The sequence below is a fragment of the Micromys minutus genome (assembly GCF_963924665.1).
Source record: "Micromys minutus genome assembly, chromosome: 17".
Lineage (NCBI taxonomy): Eukaryota > Metazoa > Chordata > Mammalia > Rodentia > Muridae > Micromys > Micromys minutus.
In genome coordinates this window covers 23,589,200-23,603,270 of record NC_137952.1, presented here as the reverse complement: position 1 = coordinate 23,603,270, position 14,071 = coordinate 23,589,200, and the positions used below count along the sequence as shown (strand labels likewise).

General features: G+C 38.7%; 1 protein-coding gene across 3 annotated transcripts in view; it reads right to left on the bottom strand.

Moving 5' to 3' along the window:
• CDIN1 (CDAN1 interacting nuclease 1) overlaps positions 1 to 10,186 on the bottom strand; it is a 191,860-nt gene extending 181,674 nt beyond the window's left edge. For all 3 annotated transcript variants that reach the window (XM_080931591.1, XM_080931592.1, XM_080931593.1), the window contains exon 1: positions 9,980 to 10,186. In XM_080931591.1, the coding sequence (XP_080787717.1) occupies positions 9,980 to 10,080 (101 nt within the window). In that variant the 5' untranslated portion in view covers positions 10,081 to 10,186. The remainder of the gene's footprint in view (positions 1 to 9,979) is intronic.
• Between the last annotated feature and the right edge of the window lie 3,885 nt (positions 10,187 to 14,071).

Below are 14,071 nucleotides of genomic sequence, written 5' to 3'. Positions count from 1 at the left end.
TCTTTAAATCTTATACAATGAAGTCTGTCTCATAGCCCCAGTCCATTTACCATCTTAGCTAAATGAGGCTTGAAGTGCCAGTTAATATCAAATGCTATACCTTTCCCCGCCAATATCATCAGCAAAAACAAATAGTAGAATAATATACCTTAAACAAAAGATAGCAGCTTGAAGAAATTGTAGACAGAACCAAAAAGAATTGAAAACATTTATTGCCAGTCTAATTTCTTGTGTAGTTGGAGGGAGGCTGATTAAATGTTCCTTTACCTCTGAGATCCTATCTACGCATGATACAAGAGTCTTACTCCACCATGAGTCAGAGGCAGGTGGGGTCTCAAGGGACTACAGCATGCCAACAAGAACAAATGTCAAACCAAGGTGTTTATCCTCCGTCTCCACAGACCTGGTTCCCACTACCTGAGAGTGATTACAAATACATACGAAGAGCCTGCTGCGATGCACATCCGAATCTTTCATCCAGCACAGCTGATCTGAGGAAGCAGTGAGTGAACTGGCTGATAAGTGAGCTTAACCAAATACTCTCATCCTACAGGTTTGGAGGCTCTGCATATCCTACAAGATTCTAACTGAGAACTTGAGGATTTTCAGCAGCCTTAAATGATAACCCTTGTAAATGCCCAGGGTCTGCTTTCTCGCCCATTTCCTCCAACAGAATAAACATAAGATTAGAGTTAGATTAGCTTACTCTTTCTTGTTCCAAGAGCAAAGCCTAGGTCATAACAATGACATTTTTTTAAATAAGCGTAAGTAAGTTAAGAGGAAAAGGGCAGGGAGCAGCAGCAAAGCACCAGGTATTTCAAGTCTGGGGCTTAGACATGACTAGGACCCAGCACTTAGTTGGAAAAAGACAAAAGTTTAATATTTGACTCAACAATGGCATCAAAAGACATGAATCTACTTTCTCTCTACATGAATTTCATTGTTGGAAAATATTTACTCTTATGCTCTTAAATTTAGGGTGCTAAGTTCAATAGTTTTATACATATTTGGCAGCAGAACTACTACATTTTAAACACTTTATAAAGAGTTCCTGAGACATTTCTACTCTTTGCTTGGAAATGAGAATTGTGATGGAATCTTATTGTTAAACCCCAAAATGTATCAGGTTACAGTCTGAGCAAGACAGGAGGTTGAAGACAGTATTTTCTGTTTGGAACCAACAGTGAACAGAAAGACCACACCTCCACCAAGTGGCACACTTGAAAGTGTGGGAAACCATGCTAGGGCCCCTTGACATGATTTGGATTCTGGGACTGTTAGCTTGAGCCTTGTGAGAAGAGAGGATTGGAAAGAGAGGCAGTGTAATCAGGAAAGGGTGGCTCTGTGATCAACATGCACCCAGCTTTGTTGCTGTGTCCCCACAAATCTACATATATAATAACCATCTCAAATGTATGGGGACAGATCACTCTCCCCTGGGGTCAAGATCCCCACAGTCTTCCATGCAGTTATTTCTTTCCCTATTCTCCTTCAGTTAGGGTTTCATCAGCCAGTGTGCTCTATGAAACAGCCCAAGGTATCCCCAATCTATCGGTAGAAAAGAGAGAGTTTCCACCAAATGATTGATAGTATTTACCTTCAACAACACAATTAAAATAACAGCATCAAAAGCTACTGTTTACCCCGCCCTGTAACCCTCAGGACTTTTATTATAAAGGTCACTTTTCAGACTTAACTGTGTGACATATTACTTACAAACTGTTCTGTCCTTAAAGACAGTTCAACCAATATGGCAAAGGGTATAATTTTTAAAAGTAGTAAATTCACCCCACATTTACTGAAAGTTAAATAATAAAATATCATTGCCTCATACTGCCTCCGATCCTTTTTTTCCTAAGGAAATATGTACTTCTTCACCGTTCTCATACAGGTGATTGCTGAGAAAGCCAAGATATGATGCCTGAACACTGACTTAACATGAATTTAGTATTCTAATAAACTAGACATCCTCCCTTAGTAAGAAAAGCAATCAACCTGTGGCTGCTTCCAGAATGATGCTAAGAGATTTCCTAAAGACTCCTTTACTGAGAACCCATGCCCATCTCACCTCTGCAGTGTTACAAACACAGAAAAGTGCAAATATCTCATGTAAGCTCAAATGTTACTTTAGAAAGGAGAGGGGCCATACGGAACAAAGTGACCTGTCAGGAAAACAAAGTGACCTAACCTACAACATGACAACAAAATCAGAACCTGAAATCTTACAAAATTAAACAAAACAAAACAAAACAAAACAAAAAAAAAACCCTCACTTTACAAGATTATTAACGAGGGTACACCAAACAATCATATTCACTTAGACAGCCCATCCTAATCGATAATCACTAGGGAAGCATATCTACATAGCTGCAGAATACAAGAATACTACTTTTTAATGTCTTGCCAATTAATTGTAATCCTTTGGCAAAGCCATAAACAACATTTCAGGCTCAATAAAAGCCTTTTCCTCCCTTTATGAGCCATTGTCACCTGTTATTCTGGAAGTCAGGTTCACCACAACATTATCAGAGTGTAAAAAACCAACCACAAATTAAGAGCCACCACTCAACTCAATTTCAAGAAACAAGGCTACACTGTTTCAGTTATGTAAAGCAAATCTAAGAGCATTAATAATACATTGTAATACTTCACTGAAATGCTTAAAAATTAGTGAATCAAAGCCAAAAAGTTGTTCAGTGTCATAAATCAACTAGGAAACACACTGAAATATAAAAGGAGTGTTTCTGATATTTGCTGAAATATCAGATAACCATAATCAAATCTTATTTATTAAGCATCACATTATCGACTGGTCCATATAAATACCTCAATTTCCTGCTAATCTACTGGTTTTTTCTTTTCCTTTTTTTTTTTTTTTTTTTTTTTTTGTTTTGGTCTCAACACAAAATTTTGTACATGTTTGAAAACGATGCCACTCAGAGATTTCACCCACTGTAGACAAATGACATCGTCTCACAGTAACCTCAATCACAGACCCTGTAGTCCTGTCAGTTCTGCCCTATACCGTGACTCACCCACTGCATTAATAATTGCTCATCTTAAACTTAAAGAACCTTAACAGGGAGCACCAACAAAAGAAGAATCAGGACACAGACTCCACTTGAGTTTGAATCCTATTTCTTCTATTTATGAGCTCTGAGATTTGTCTCCTCCTTTTACAGTGAGGGAGCATTCACCTACACTAGTGTGTGACAAACAGTTAGAAAAAGCAAGAAGGTAAACAGAGGATACCCTGTGAGAAGACTTGACAACATAAAACACATCCTAAATGGAACAAGGGGGCTGTTCCAAAGACAATAGTAGCTAAGCAAAGTAAACCTGGATACTTCCAATAAATACAAATTAAGTAATATTTTGTGCTTGTCTGTAACTAACCAGACTAAACCCTAAGTTCACCAAAAAAAAAAAAAAAAAAAAAAAACCCAAAAAACAAAAAACAAAAACAAAACAAAAAAAAAAAAAAAAAAAAAAAAAAAAAAACGGTAAATTCAACATAGGCAGTGGCATAGCAAAAGCATCCTTCATTCCAGTATTCTAGTTAAAGATGATGGCTGAGTATAATTTTTAAGCAGAGGAACCTAGCTACAGTTTTTACCTACTAATTTTGAGATTTTACTTGGAGCAGAAATTGAAGTTATTTATGAATGAATGGTTGCCCATGATACTCTCTGAGGATGGGAAAAGAGGAGACATTGGGGACAAACACAAAAAAAAAAAAAAAAAAAAAAAAAAAAAAGCCATACCTACAAATCTGGAAGGCACAATTATGAGAAAGAAAAAAAAAAAAAAAAAAAAAAAACCTCAGAGCCCAGTGCCTGAAAGTAAAGACTTAGCAAGTGGGTATATAGATACTTGTTTAGAATCATGATCTCAAAAGTTTGATGTATAACTCAATTAGACAGCAATTGAATAATCAATGCATGATTTAAAAAGGAAAAAGAAAAACAAAAACTAGGCTTAGTTTACTAGTAAAAGAATTTCCAACAAATGAATATCTCCTTTAAGAATCCTATTTGAACTCCAACATATAAAAAGGACATGCTCCACCATGTTCATAGCAGCCTTATTTATAATAGTCAGAAGCTGGAAACAATCCAGATGTCCTTCAACAGAGGAATGGATACAGAAAATATGGTGCATTTACACAATGGAGTACTACTCAGCTATTAAAAACAATGACTTCATGAAATTCTTAGGCAAACGGATAGAACTTGAAGCTATCCTCCTGAGTAAGGTAACCCAGTCACAAAAGAACATACATGGTATGTACTCACTGATAAGCAGATACTAGCCCAAAAGACTTGAAATACCCAAAAAACAATTAACAGACCTTATGAAGCTCAAATTATTGCTGATGTCAAGTAGTTCTTACTGGTAGGAACCTGATATGGATGCCTCCTCAGAGGCTCTGCCAGAGCCATACTGATACAGATGAGGATGCTTGTAGCTAACCATCAGACTAAGCCCAGGACCCCAATGAAGGAGCTAGAAAAAGAACTGAAGGAGCTGAAAGGGTTTGCAACCCTATGGGAAGAACAACATTATCAACCAACCAAACCTTCCAGAGCTCCCAGAGACTAAAACACCAATCGACCCATGGCCCCAGTTGCATATGTAGCAGAGGATAGCATTGTCTGACATCAATGGGAGAAGAGGCCTTTTGACCATTGAAGGCTCGTTTTCCCAGTATAGGAGAAAGCCAAGGCACTGAGGAAGGAGAAAGTGGTTGGGAGCTAGAACACCTTTATGGAGACAAGGGGAGGGGGGGATAGCAGTGGATAAAAAGGGGATAACATTTGAAATGTAAATACAAAGAATACCCAATAAAAAGAAAAAGAAAAAGAATACTATTTGAGGATAAATGTGATAGCACCCACCTTTAATCCCAACACTGACATAGATTTCCATGAGCTCCTACTTCTGGGCCAGGATTACATAGATAATATAGATTACCACATCTCAAAATGGACTTTTGCCAGCCTTCCACCAGTATCTTCAGGTCAAGGCTAGGCCAAATTCCATTCTCCACCCACAGTTCTTGGGAGTAGCAGGAACATTCTTGGAAAACTGCAGAATGTGCTGACTGGTAGTCACCTGATCCTCTGATCCCATGACCTGTCACATGCTTGTTAGCCAATAGATTCAAAGGCTAATACGCTTAGTCAATGAATTTAAGTTATACCCTTGCTGATGTAACCTGTACCCCTAAAGAGTATAAAAATTGCTTGTAACAGCCTTTCGGGGTTGCCTCTCCTCTGGATGTAGGTCACCCCAGTGCATTGGACTAATAAACCTCTTGCTTTTGCATCGATCCCCAATCTCTCGTCTCATTCAGGGGAGCTTCAAATAGATAAGATTCGATTTGGCTCTTACATTTTGAATTCTAAAAATTGGTCCAACAGTCATGCAAAATGTTAACATTTACAAGATAGGGCATAAGGTACTCTCTGGAATACTTCTAAAAATTTTCTCTAAGTTCAAGCTTATTTACAGATACATACAATGTATAGAATAGTGTTTGTGCAGGAAAGCATACAGCTCAATCTTAGGGGGAACAGTTGATTTGACTGGAAGTGTCTTCCTGAATCAGAATCCCAGGAAATGAAATATAAAACATAGACATTAATTACAGCCCTGACAATAGCTTTAGGTACTAGACTCACACAGTACATCTGATCTGCTAAAGGCAGAAAGATCCACCGCGATTAAACAGCAGAGAGGAAACAATGGAGTAAGGGTAGATTTCAAAATATAAAGTATTAAAGCTCACAAAGCTCCACCTCTTCTAATTATGTCAAGGATTCTGTTTTTTCTTCAACAGTGCTGGGAACTATACCCAGAGCCTGTGTGTGCTAGGAAGTATTCTGGAGCTATATCCCTCAGGTTAAGGACAGGTGAAAAGGAGTGCCTACATTTAATGAGGTGGCTTGCAATGACATAATTTTGCTATTTCAGTGAAAACAAAGCCCTAGGAAGTAAGGATTCCTTCCCTCAGGAGGCATGGAATAAAAAATAAAATTAATGCAGTGGAAAACTTACATGCATGCCTCTACACAGATATCAAAATGAACTGCAACTGGGGATGCTATGAATATAGAACTGGGCATGGTTAGTCCCAGCACTCCAGAGGCTAAGTTAGGCCAGTCTGAGTTCAAGGCCACCCTGGTCTACAAGGTAAATTCCAGGACAGCCAGGACTACATAGAAAAATTTTGTCTCAAAAACGAAACAACAAACAAACAAGCAGAATTTAAAGATGAGCCCTAAGTGGTGGCACATAAGCTTTTAATCCTATCCCAGTTTACAAAGTGAGAGCTAGAGGGGAAAACAAAAGGAGCATGTGTGGTGGTGCACACCCGTGTGTGGTGATGCACACCTTTAATCCCGGCCTTTCAGCAGCAGATCTTTGAGTTCAAGGCCAGGCTAATTTTGATTTAGCCAAGGTTAGACAGAAAGACTCTATCTCAAAAATCTAAAATAGAAAAAAAAGAAGGGATAAAAGGAGCCCAAACTGAAGTTTAAGAGAGTTAAAATCAGAATACATAAAAGCAAACTAGAAAACGTCTACAACAAAAAAGACATTAGAAAAAAATCAACATCTTTAACATGAGCACATCCAACAAATAGTAATTTCATAAGAGCAAATATTTTCACAGAACGGTAGGCATAGAACACTAAGTGGCTCCATTAATGCAACAGGAAAACTAAACAAACAAAAAATATTGACATAACTTACAACTTATTGTAATTTTAAAAACACTAGGTGCAGTTATAGCCCAAAGATATACTACTGTTCTTGCTTAGATGAAAACCTCAATTAGATCCTGAGAAATAGAAAGAAAAAAGAAGCTAAATAAATTCAAATTGCCAGAAGTCATTCTTACTTAAGCAAAGTAAAGATTAAAATTTGTCCATACCCATCATATTCTTCAAAAATAAATGTGCTTTGGTCAGAAACAGTCAGTGGCTACGTGCAACCCGTGTCCTCCTGGACTGAAGTCCCTCTCAGAGGTCTACAAGGTCAAAACTATCCTTTCTTTCTCTTCAAAAATATAAAATACCACTTGCTTTCTATCCTACTGATATTTGTGCCTATTGTATGCTACAGCAGCTAAACTTCCAACTCTTGTTTTTATGGGTTTTTCGTAGAACTAGAATTCCATTACTTTTCCTTCCCCATCCCTTCCGGCTACCATCCCTTGAGCCCCTCCAATAACTCAACCTCACTCAAGGTGATAGATTTTTAACTTACACCTAACTACAAATTGAGGCCAGGGTATGACAGCCATATTCAAATTCATGTCCACTCAGCTTTAAAAAATAAAATGGCTGCTTCCTTTCAGAATATTCACTAATTAGTGATGTTAAACCACATTCTGTTAAAATTCTGTATGTTGAATTTAGAACTCAGTATGAAGACCACTTAGCAAGATGCCATAGAATCTGGAGGAAGACTCACCTGAGAACTGAGCTAGCCATTTCCCCCCCAAGGAATACAATTCTTACTTGAATAAACAATGAATAAATTACTTAGATTACTGAGATTTGGGTATCTGACAGATGTTTTTTTTTTTCTTCAGATACAAATGACATGAGCCTGTCATTTTACAGAAAACAGCTAATAGCATGTGTTGCCCATGGTAAAATTTGAGTTTTCAAGGGAAAATTGAAATATTAGAAAGCTCATATCTATCACTATAGCTTGACAGCGTCAAATCCTACAGACTTCTAATGAGATCACTGATGAGATTAGCAAATGTGATTTTTTTTTCATATAGTACAAAGAAAGGTGACAACATTTTAAAGGTTTGTATGGTTCAAATCAATATTGTATAGGTAAAAGACCCACTCAAGTTCAAAACAGGTCCTTGGGTTTCAATGTAAGAAGGTGACAGGTGTTTGATGGGTTTCTTATCCCACATTACAGTCAGCCTTCAAGAAACTAGCATTTATTAGGTTTTGTGCAATAAAAACACCACAGTGTAAGAAAAATACATTTTTTCTTTTAATTCATAGTTATTTAAAAAGCCTATTAAGTTACTCTTTTCTTTTGCAACTACATATAAGACTAGAGTTTCTTGGTATTTTTTCGTTCTTTTTCTCTGTATATGTGTATACATGTGTATGACCACATGCCTGCTTCTATTAGCAATGTATGACAACCAGTTAAATATAAAAATAGATGCAGCTTCTTGTATTTAAGGCAGATCTTAAAGAAATTTGCAAAAGTATACAACCATGTCTCAACCTTTTTTGGAACTATGGCAATTATACATAAAATGTCAAAAAGTAATATACTTACTAATATTCAAAACAAATTTAGTAGTATTTTATTTAATTACTCATTTAATTAAATCTAAATTTCATTTAAATCCTAGCAAATATTTAAGGATATAACCATACAAGATGATATATATATATATGTGTATATATATATATATATATATATATATATATATATATATATATATATATGTATTTTTTTTTTTAATGGTGGGCTGGTGAAATAGTTTAGTGGATCAAAACACTTGCCACCAAACCTGACTACATGAGTTCCATTGCCAGACCCATTTTATAGGAGAGAAACAATTCCAAGTTGTCTTCTGACCTCCACACACACCCTGACACATGTGGATCCAAATACATGCATACACAAGAATGTTCTCTTGAAAGTAGTAATATGAATACATAATGATAGCAAAGTATCAAAAAAGGTCCAAAACGTCCCAGCAATGTATACATATATGACATAATACATTCCATATACTATATAACATATGTGTGATATATACATACATTTTATACCTTTACCCCGATGATCAGTCACCACTCATTGTTCACAGACAGAACTAAAAAATAGCTAATGACAATAATTAAATCCCAACTCGTCAACTGTGTTCTTTAACAGCAACTATAAAATCCCTAGCTATAAAAGGGTACTATCACCCTAAAGTATGGACACTATTGGAAGGAGAGCTTTTCTTCTTAGAATGTAGGAAAATTAGTCTACCAAATAGCAGGTCAGAAGAGATACGCTTCAATTTGTATCTAGTATCCAATGACTTGCCTTTCTCAATGAAATATCTCTGGTGATACATGGTGAAAGGCTATGTATTGTTGATAAGAAAGCTCTCCAGAAGGGGTAACTACTCAATGTCATAATACATTTTGAATCAGAAAAAATATGTACAAAATGTTCTGTACTATTTAACATATTAATTATGATAGCCTAGTTGTCTTGAACAGGTTCTTCGAGTAATGTTTGGATCTCAGTTTTCACATCTTTGAAAAATTTGTTACATAATCTCTAAGAGATCTTTCCTAGCAGGTGAGAAAATCCTCAAATACCACAGCAAAAATTAAAGTATGAAACCTTCCGACCTTGAGATCCAAATGGCCAGACTCAAGTGTGTAATCCCTACACTAATGTCCTCGGCTCTATTAAGAATCTTTTCATTGTCAACAAGACAAGGCCCACTTTGGGCCTGGGCCCTCTTGTTTGTCACCAGTGGCAACCCAAAAGTGTCCTATTTATTCTAAATCTAGGCGTCTAGATTTAGACAAGTTGGCAGGAAGCCAGTGCGATGAACCGCCAATTTACATTTTTACTTTGCAAAGATCCCATTGCCCATTATCAACTGCTAATCATAGATTAACCACTGGTCATCTATGAAGCACCTACTATGTGTACACCCCCGTGCCCGTGATATGTATCAAGTTTTCAACAAACATCTGTTGACTTGGATTCAACTCCAAAGCCTGGAGTGGCACCAGGAGCCTCAGACATTAACTGTTCTTTATGGTAGGCAGGTGAAAGGGAGAGAGTATTCTCAAGATCTTCTTCGTCCTAACCCGTCACCAAGTTCCTCCCACTTGTGCGTGACACGTGGCTTCTGACTACCAGGGTGGCGGGAACTGGGCTGAAGGTAAATGTTGTGAGAGGGGAGATGGGGACTTACCTGGGGAACCTCTGCTTCAGCTTCCTCAGGCTCTGCCTAGTGGGCGGTACAGACACTAGGCACTGGGCTATCTCCTCGTACTGAGCTTTGGTTAATATCATATTGGGCCCAAGAAAAAAAATCACCTTGGGGCTCGTGCAGGCTTGGTGCCTAGAAGATAGGGAAACACAGAGAGCAGCACGACCCTGGGCCCTCCTCTTCCTTAGCTATCCCCTATGCCCCCAAAGCACACCCCCTAGCTGCACCGCGGGGCAGAGACACGCCGCGTCCCAAGCTTCACCTCCACGGGAGAGAAGGGCTGTAGAACTGTTTGCGCCGGCAGAGTGTACTGAGCAGCCGCAGTAAGCCGGGCCGAAGGCAACTAGCCGCCATCTTAAGTAAGGGCAAGGCAACCAGGAAGTGGCGGCCGTGGACCGAATTCTTTTTGCGTCTTTAGGGGCAGGTGTCCCCAGCACCACCTCCCTGAGATCGGAAAACAGATGCCCATTGAAACCACTCTGCCAGCTGCGAGAAACGCAGACGGCCCATCTCACAGCTCACGGGCCGGGTCTCACGCGTGCTCCTCCACCCGGAAGTGCTCTGTCTGGGCGCGGGATTTGAATGTGTGTGTGTGTGTGTGTGGTTTTTTTTTTTTTTTTTTTTTTTTTTTAGACACGCCCCGTTCTGCCGCTCCGAGCAGATGGCCTACAAAGAGGCAAGGTGAGCAGAAAGAAGCTAAACCATGGAAGGATCTCAGCAAGCCTGCAATTTGTTCAGTGGCTGGAAAGTCCTTCAGCCTCTCTCGTGGAAAGCAATGCTGTTTTTGTTGAGAACTTAAATTCTGCAACTTAAAACAACTGGCAGTAGAAAATCAATTTCACCCCCTTATATTCCTGGTCCCCAAAATAGTGTGTGCACAATAATGTGTAGAAACAGGAACTTCTGGTTTAAAATATTAGAGCATCAGCCCCTCTTTTTTTTTTTTTTTTTTTTTTTTAACCTATGTTTCTAGGATGGACATATGGTGTGTGTGTTCTCTTCAAATTTAAACGTTTTGAGCAAATGGAAGAAAATCTGTTTAGGATTTAGCACATTTAAACGGTTTACTGCTTTCATTTGGTGGAAAGTGGAAGTTGGAAGGTTGGCCTAGATAAGACCTCATTGATAAATTTCTTAATCCATCAAAGCCTCAATTACCTATAAATATTTATAATTCATGAGGCGGTTTTAAGATTAAATAATGTATATAGCCAAGTTATGGCATCACCCTAGATGTCAGTAAACAGATGAGAGAATAAAAAAAATGTGGTTTAGAAACAGTTATACAGATGATCTCTACATCTGGAAAAAGGGGAAAAATGTGTTTTCTCTCATTTGTGGATCTTTAGTTTTAAATGAATCACAAGTACACACACACACTTACATACATTCACATAGACACGAAAGAAAGAAAGCAATAAAACCAGGGGAATGTGTGGACATTCTAAATACGAAAGCATTTCTATTTATGAAATCCGCACTGTGTACAACGACCATCAGCCGATAAAAACAATCGGATAGTACAAGAAAAAAAAAATCAGCAGACAATTAACCTAAGTTAGTTAAATAATAAGTTGCTTAAGTAAACTCGATAGGATGTTTACTAGATAGTGCTTGGTGGATTTTCTTGTAAAGACTCACTTAATCCCAGTAACTTCCCCCGCGCAGGTTCAATCCTCATTATTGCTCTGTCCTGCCTTTGTTCAGAGTGAACAAAGGCATAAAAGGTCAAGGAACTTCCCAGAGGTCATGAGAACAAGTCAGTAACCAGAGTGGGACTCTAGTGAACATTGGTATGTGGTGTTTCTGCCTCTCAACAATGGTAGTCCCTTCATCCCCTAGTCGCTCTCCTAAACACAAAGGGTAAGGAGTTTTGGGTTTGTTTTGGGTTTTTTTTTGTTTTTGGTTTTTTTTTTTTTTTTTTTTTTTTTTGGTTTTTTTTTTTGTAAGTAAATAATTTTTTAAAGATTATATACAAGGGGTTCATTTTCCCCTTTAGTGTTTTACTACTTTATTGTCTCGACCGTTCCCTAAGTCAAGTACCAACAGTGGATCCTAAACTGAGCAAGCGCTGCTCGTTTCTAGATCTTTCCATCAGAATGTTTCCATATGCTTCACATCTAGATCTGGTTGTGTGACATTAGTACGTAACTGTTATTTATGGCGGCGGAGCCTGGAGTTGCCACCTGGTTAGTTTGTTGCTGACCCTGCCGTGACTTGTGCGTGAAGACTGACTGACGAGAAGCAGACGCCGCTCGGTCCCCCCCACCCACCCCCTTCGTCTACCCTTCGCGGCTTCGCTCCGTCCAGCTCACAGCCACTGGGTTTTTATAGAAAACATCAGTGCAAGGATGTTTGCACTGGTTATTTTTATAGCAACTCCTCTCCCTGGCTCTTGTCCCGCCCTCGCCCTCACGACCCTTAAGGAAAATGCCAGGTTTGTTTTCTCGGTTTTATTTTGAACATGCTGGCAGCTTACTATTTTGACTCGAATCAAGGCGGTGGTTTATGAAGTTAGTACTGGGAGAATCAGTTCTGTGCTGCTTTCGTTGGCAGTGACATATTTAGTCCAAAAAAGGGGGGCGGGGGGAGCTGGGTGGAACTGTTCTGTTGTTACTTAATTGTTTTTCTTCCCTCCTAACAGAAATGCTTGAGGTTGGCTGAGATGCACAGGAGGCCTCCTTTCTTCCCCCTTCTGCCTGTTTTGCCTTCCTCTCTCAGTACATTCTTCCCGGGGCTTCCTCTGTATGCCTGAAGTTTGTGCCCCTGTTTCTCCGTCAGCCGGAAATGCAGTTTCCCCCACTAAGTGAAGGAGGGCTATAAAGGCACAAAACTAAAACCTGAAACGAACAAGAAACCAACCTGACCAGCTACCTGTTGGGAATTGCCCACGGAATGTCCAAGCTGGAACAACGGGCGGATTGTCCTGGGTGTTCTGACACTAAGCACAAGCAATGGGATAGTTGGGTCTTCATCTGAAAGGGGGAAAAAGAACCTTTAAAAAAGATAGGAAAAATGTAGCAAAAAAAACAAAAAAAACAAAAAAACAAAAAACAAAAAAACACGCAGAGCTTGGTTTCGCTGGAAAAACCTACAGTTCTACAACAGGACGGAAGTTGGGAAGGTTTCCTTGGGCCAATTCCTGGGTGATATGAGTATTGGATATTTTTAAAGAGGAATGGAGTGTGAATGGGAAGCCCGTGGTTGTTTCAGTAATGGTACTAATACCAACGGTTAAAACTAAGAATGAGCCGTGTCGCATGCTGGGAAAATCATTCCCTCCGTAGCAGAGGTTTAGGCAGAGTGAGGAATCCATGGTCTTGGGGAGACTCGGCCACATTTTCAAATGGTCTAAAGAACCTAACGCTTATTTTAAAAACCTTGGGCAAACTACTTTTATTACATCAAAAACTCTGAGGCTCTTCATAGGGTGTCCGAGAACAGTTACACTGACAATTTTAAAGACAAGTAATTGAAGTCTACTAACTGAACACGTGGGAAAAAGAATGCTAATGTTTTGTGGGGTCTGTTATGGGCAATTATCACCCATTAATACCTTGTTTCACTGAATCTTAGCAGTTACACGGTTCAGTAAAGCTGCTTGTTTACATACAGGAAACTGAAGCCAGATGATGAAGATGATGGGGCAGGGTTGGAGAGATGGCTTATCAGTTAAGAGCAGTTGCTGCTCTTTCAGAAGACCTAGATTTAGTTATTAGCACTTGCATGGAATCTCACAACCATCCATAACTTAAATTCCCAGGATTCAGTGCCATCTTCTGACCTCCATGAACATCAAGCACACACGCACATATGATGCATAGACATGCATGTAAGCTAAATACTTATACATACAAAATAAACCTAAAAAATATTTAAAAGTTTACCTGGAATGTCTAGCTACGAAATTATAAAACTGTGATTTAATCCAAGCTAATCTGACTATGAAATATTATGTCGTCTCTCTTTTGAACTAAAGCTTAAATCTCTATGTTTAGTTTCACCTTCCAGTGAAAAATCATTTTATTCTAATCTCAAAACATTAAAAATAAAAACTTCTGATATTTAATGAAG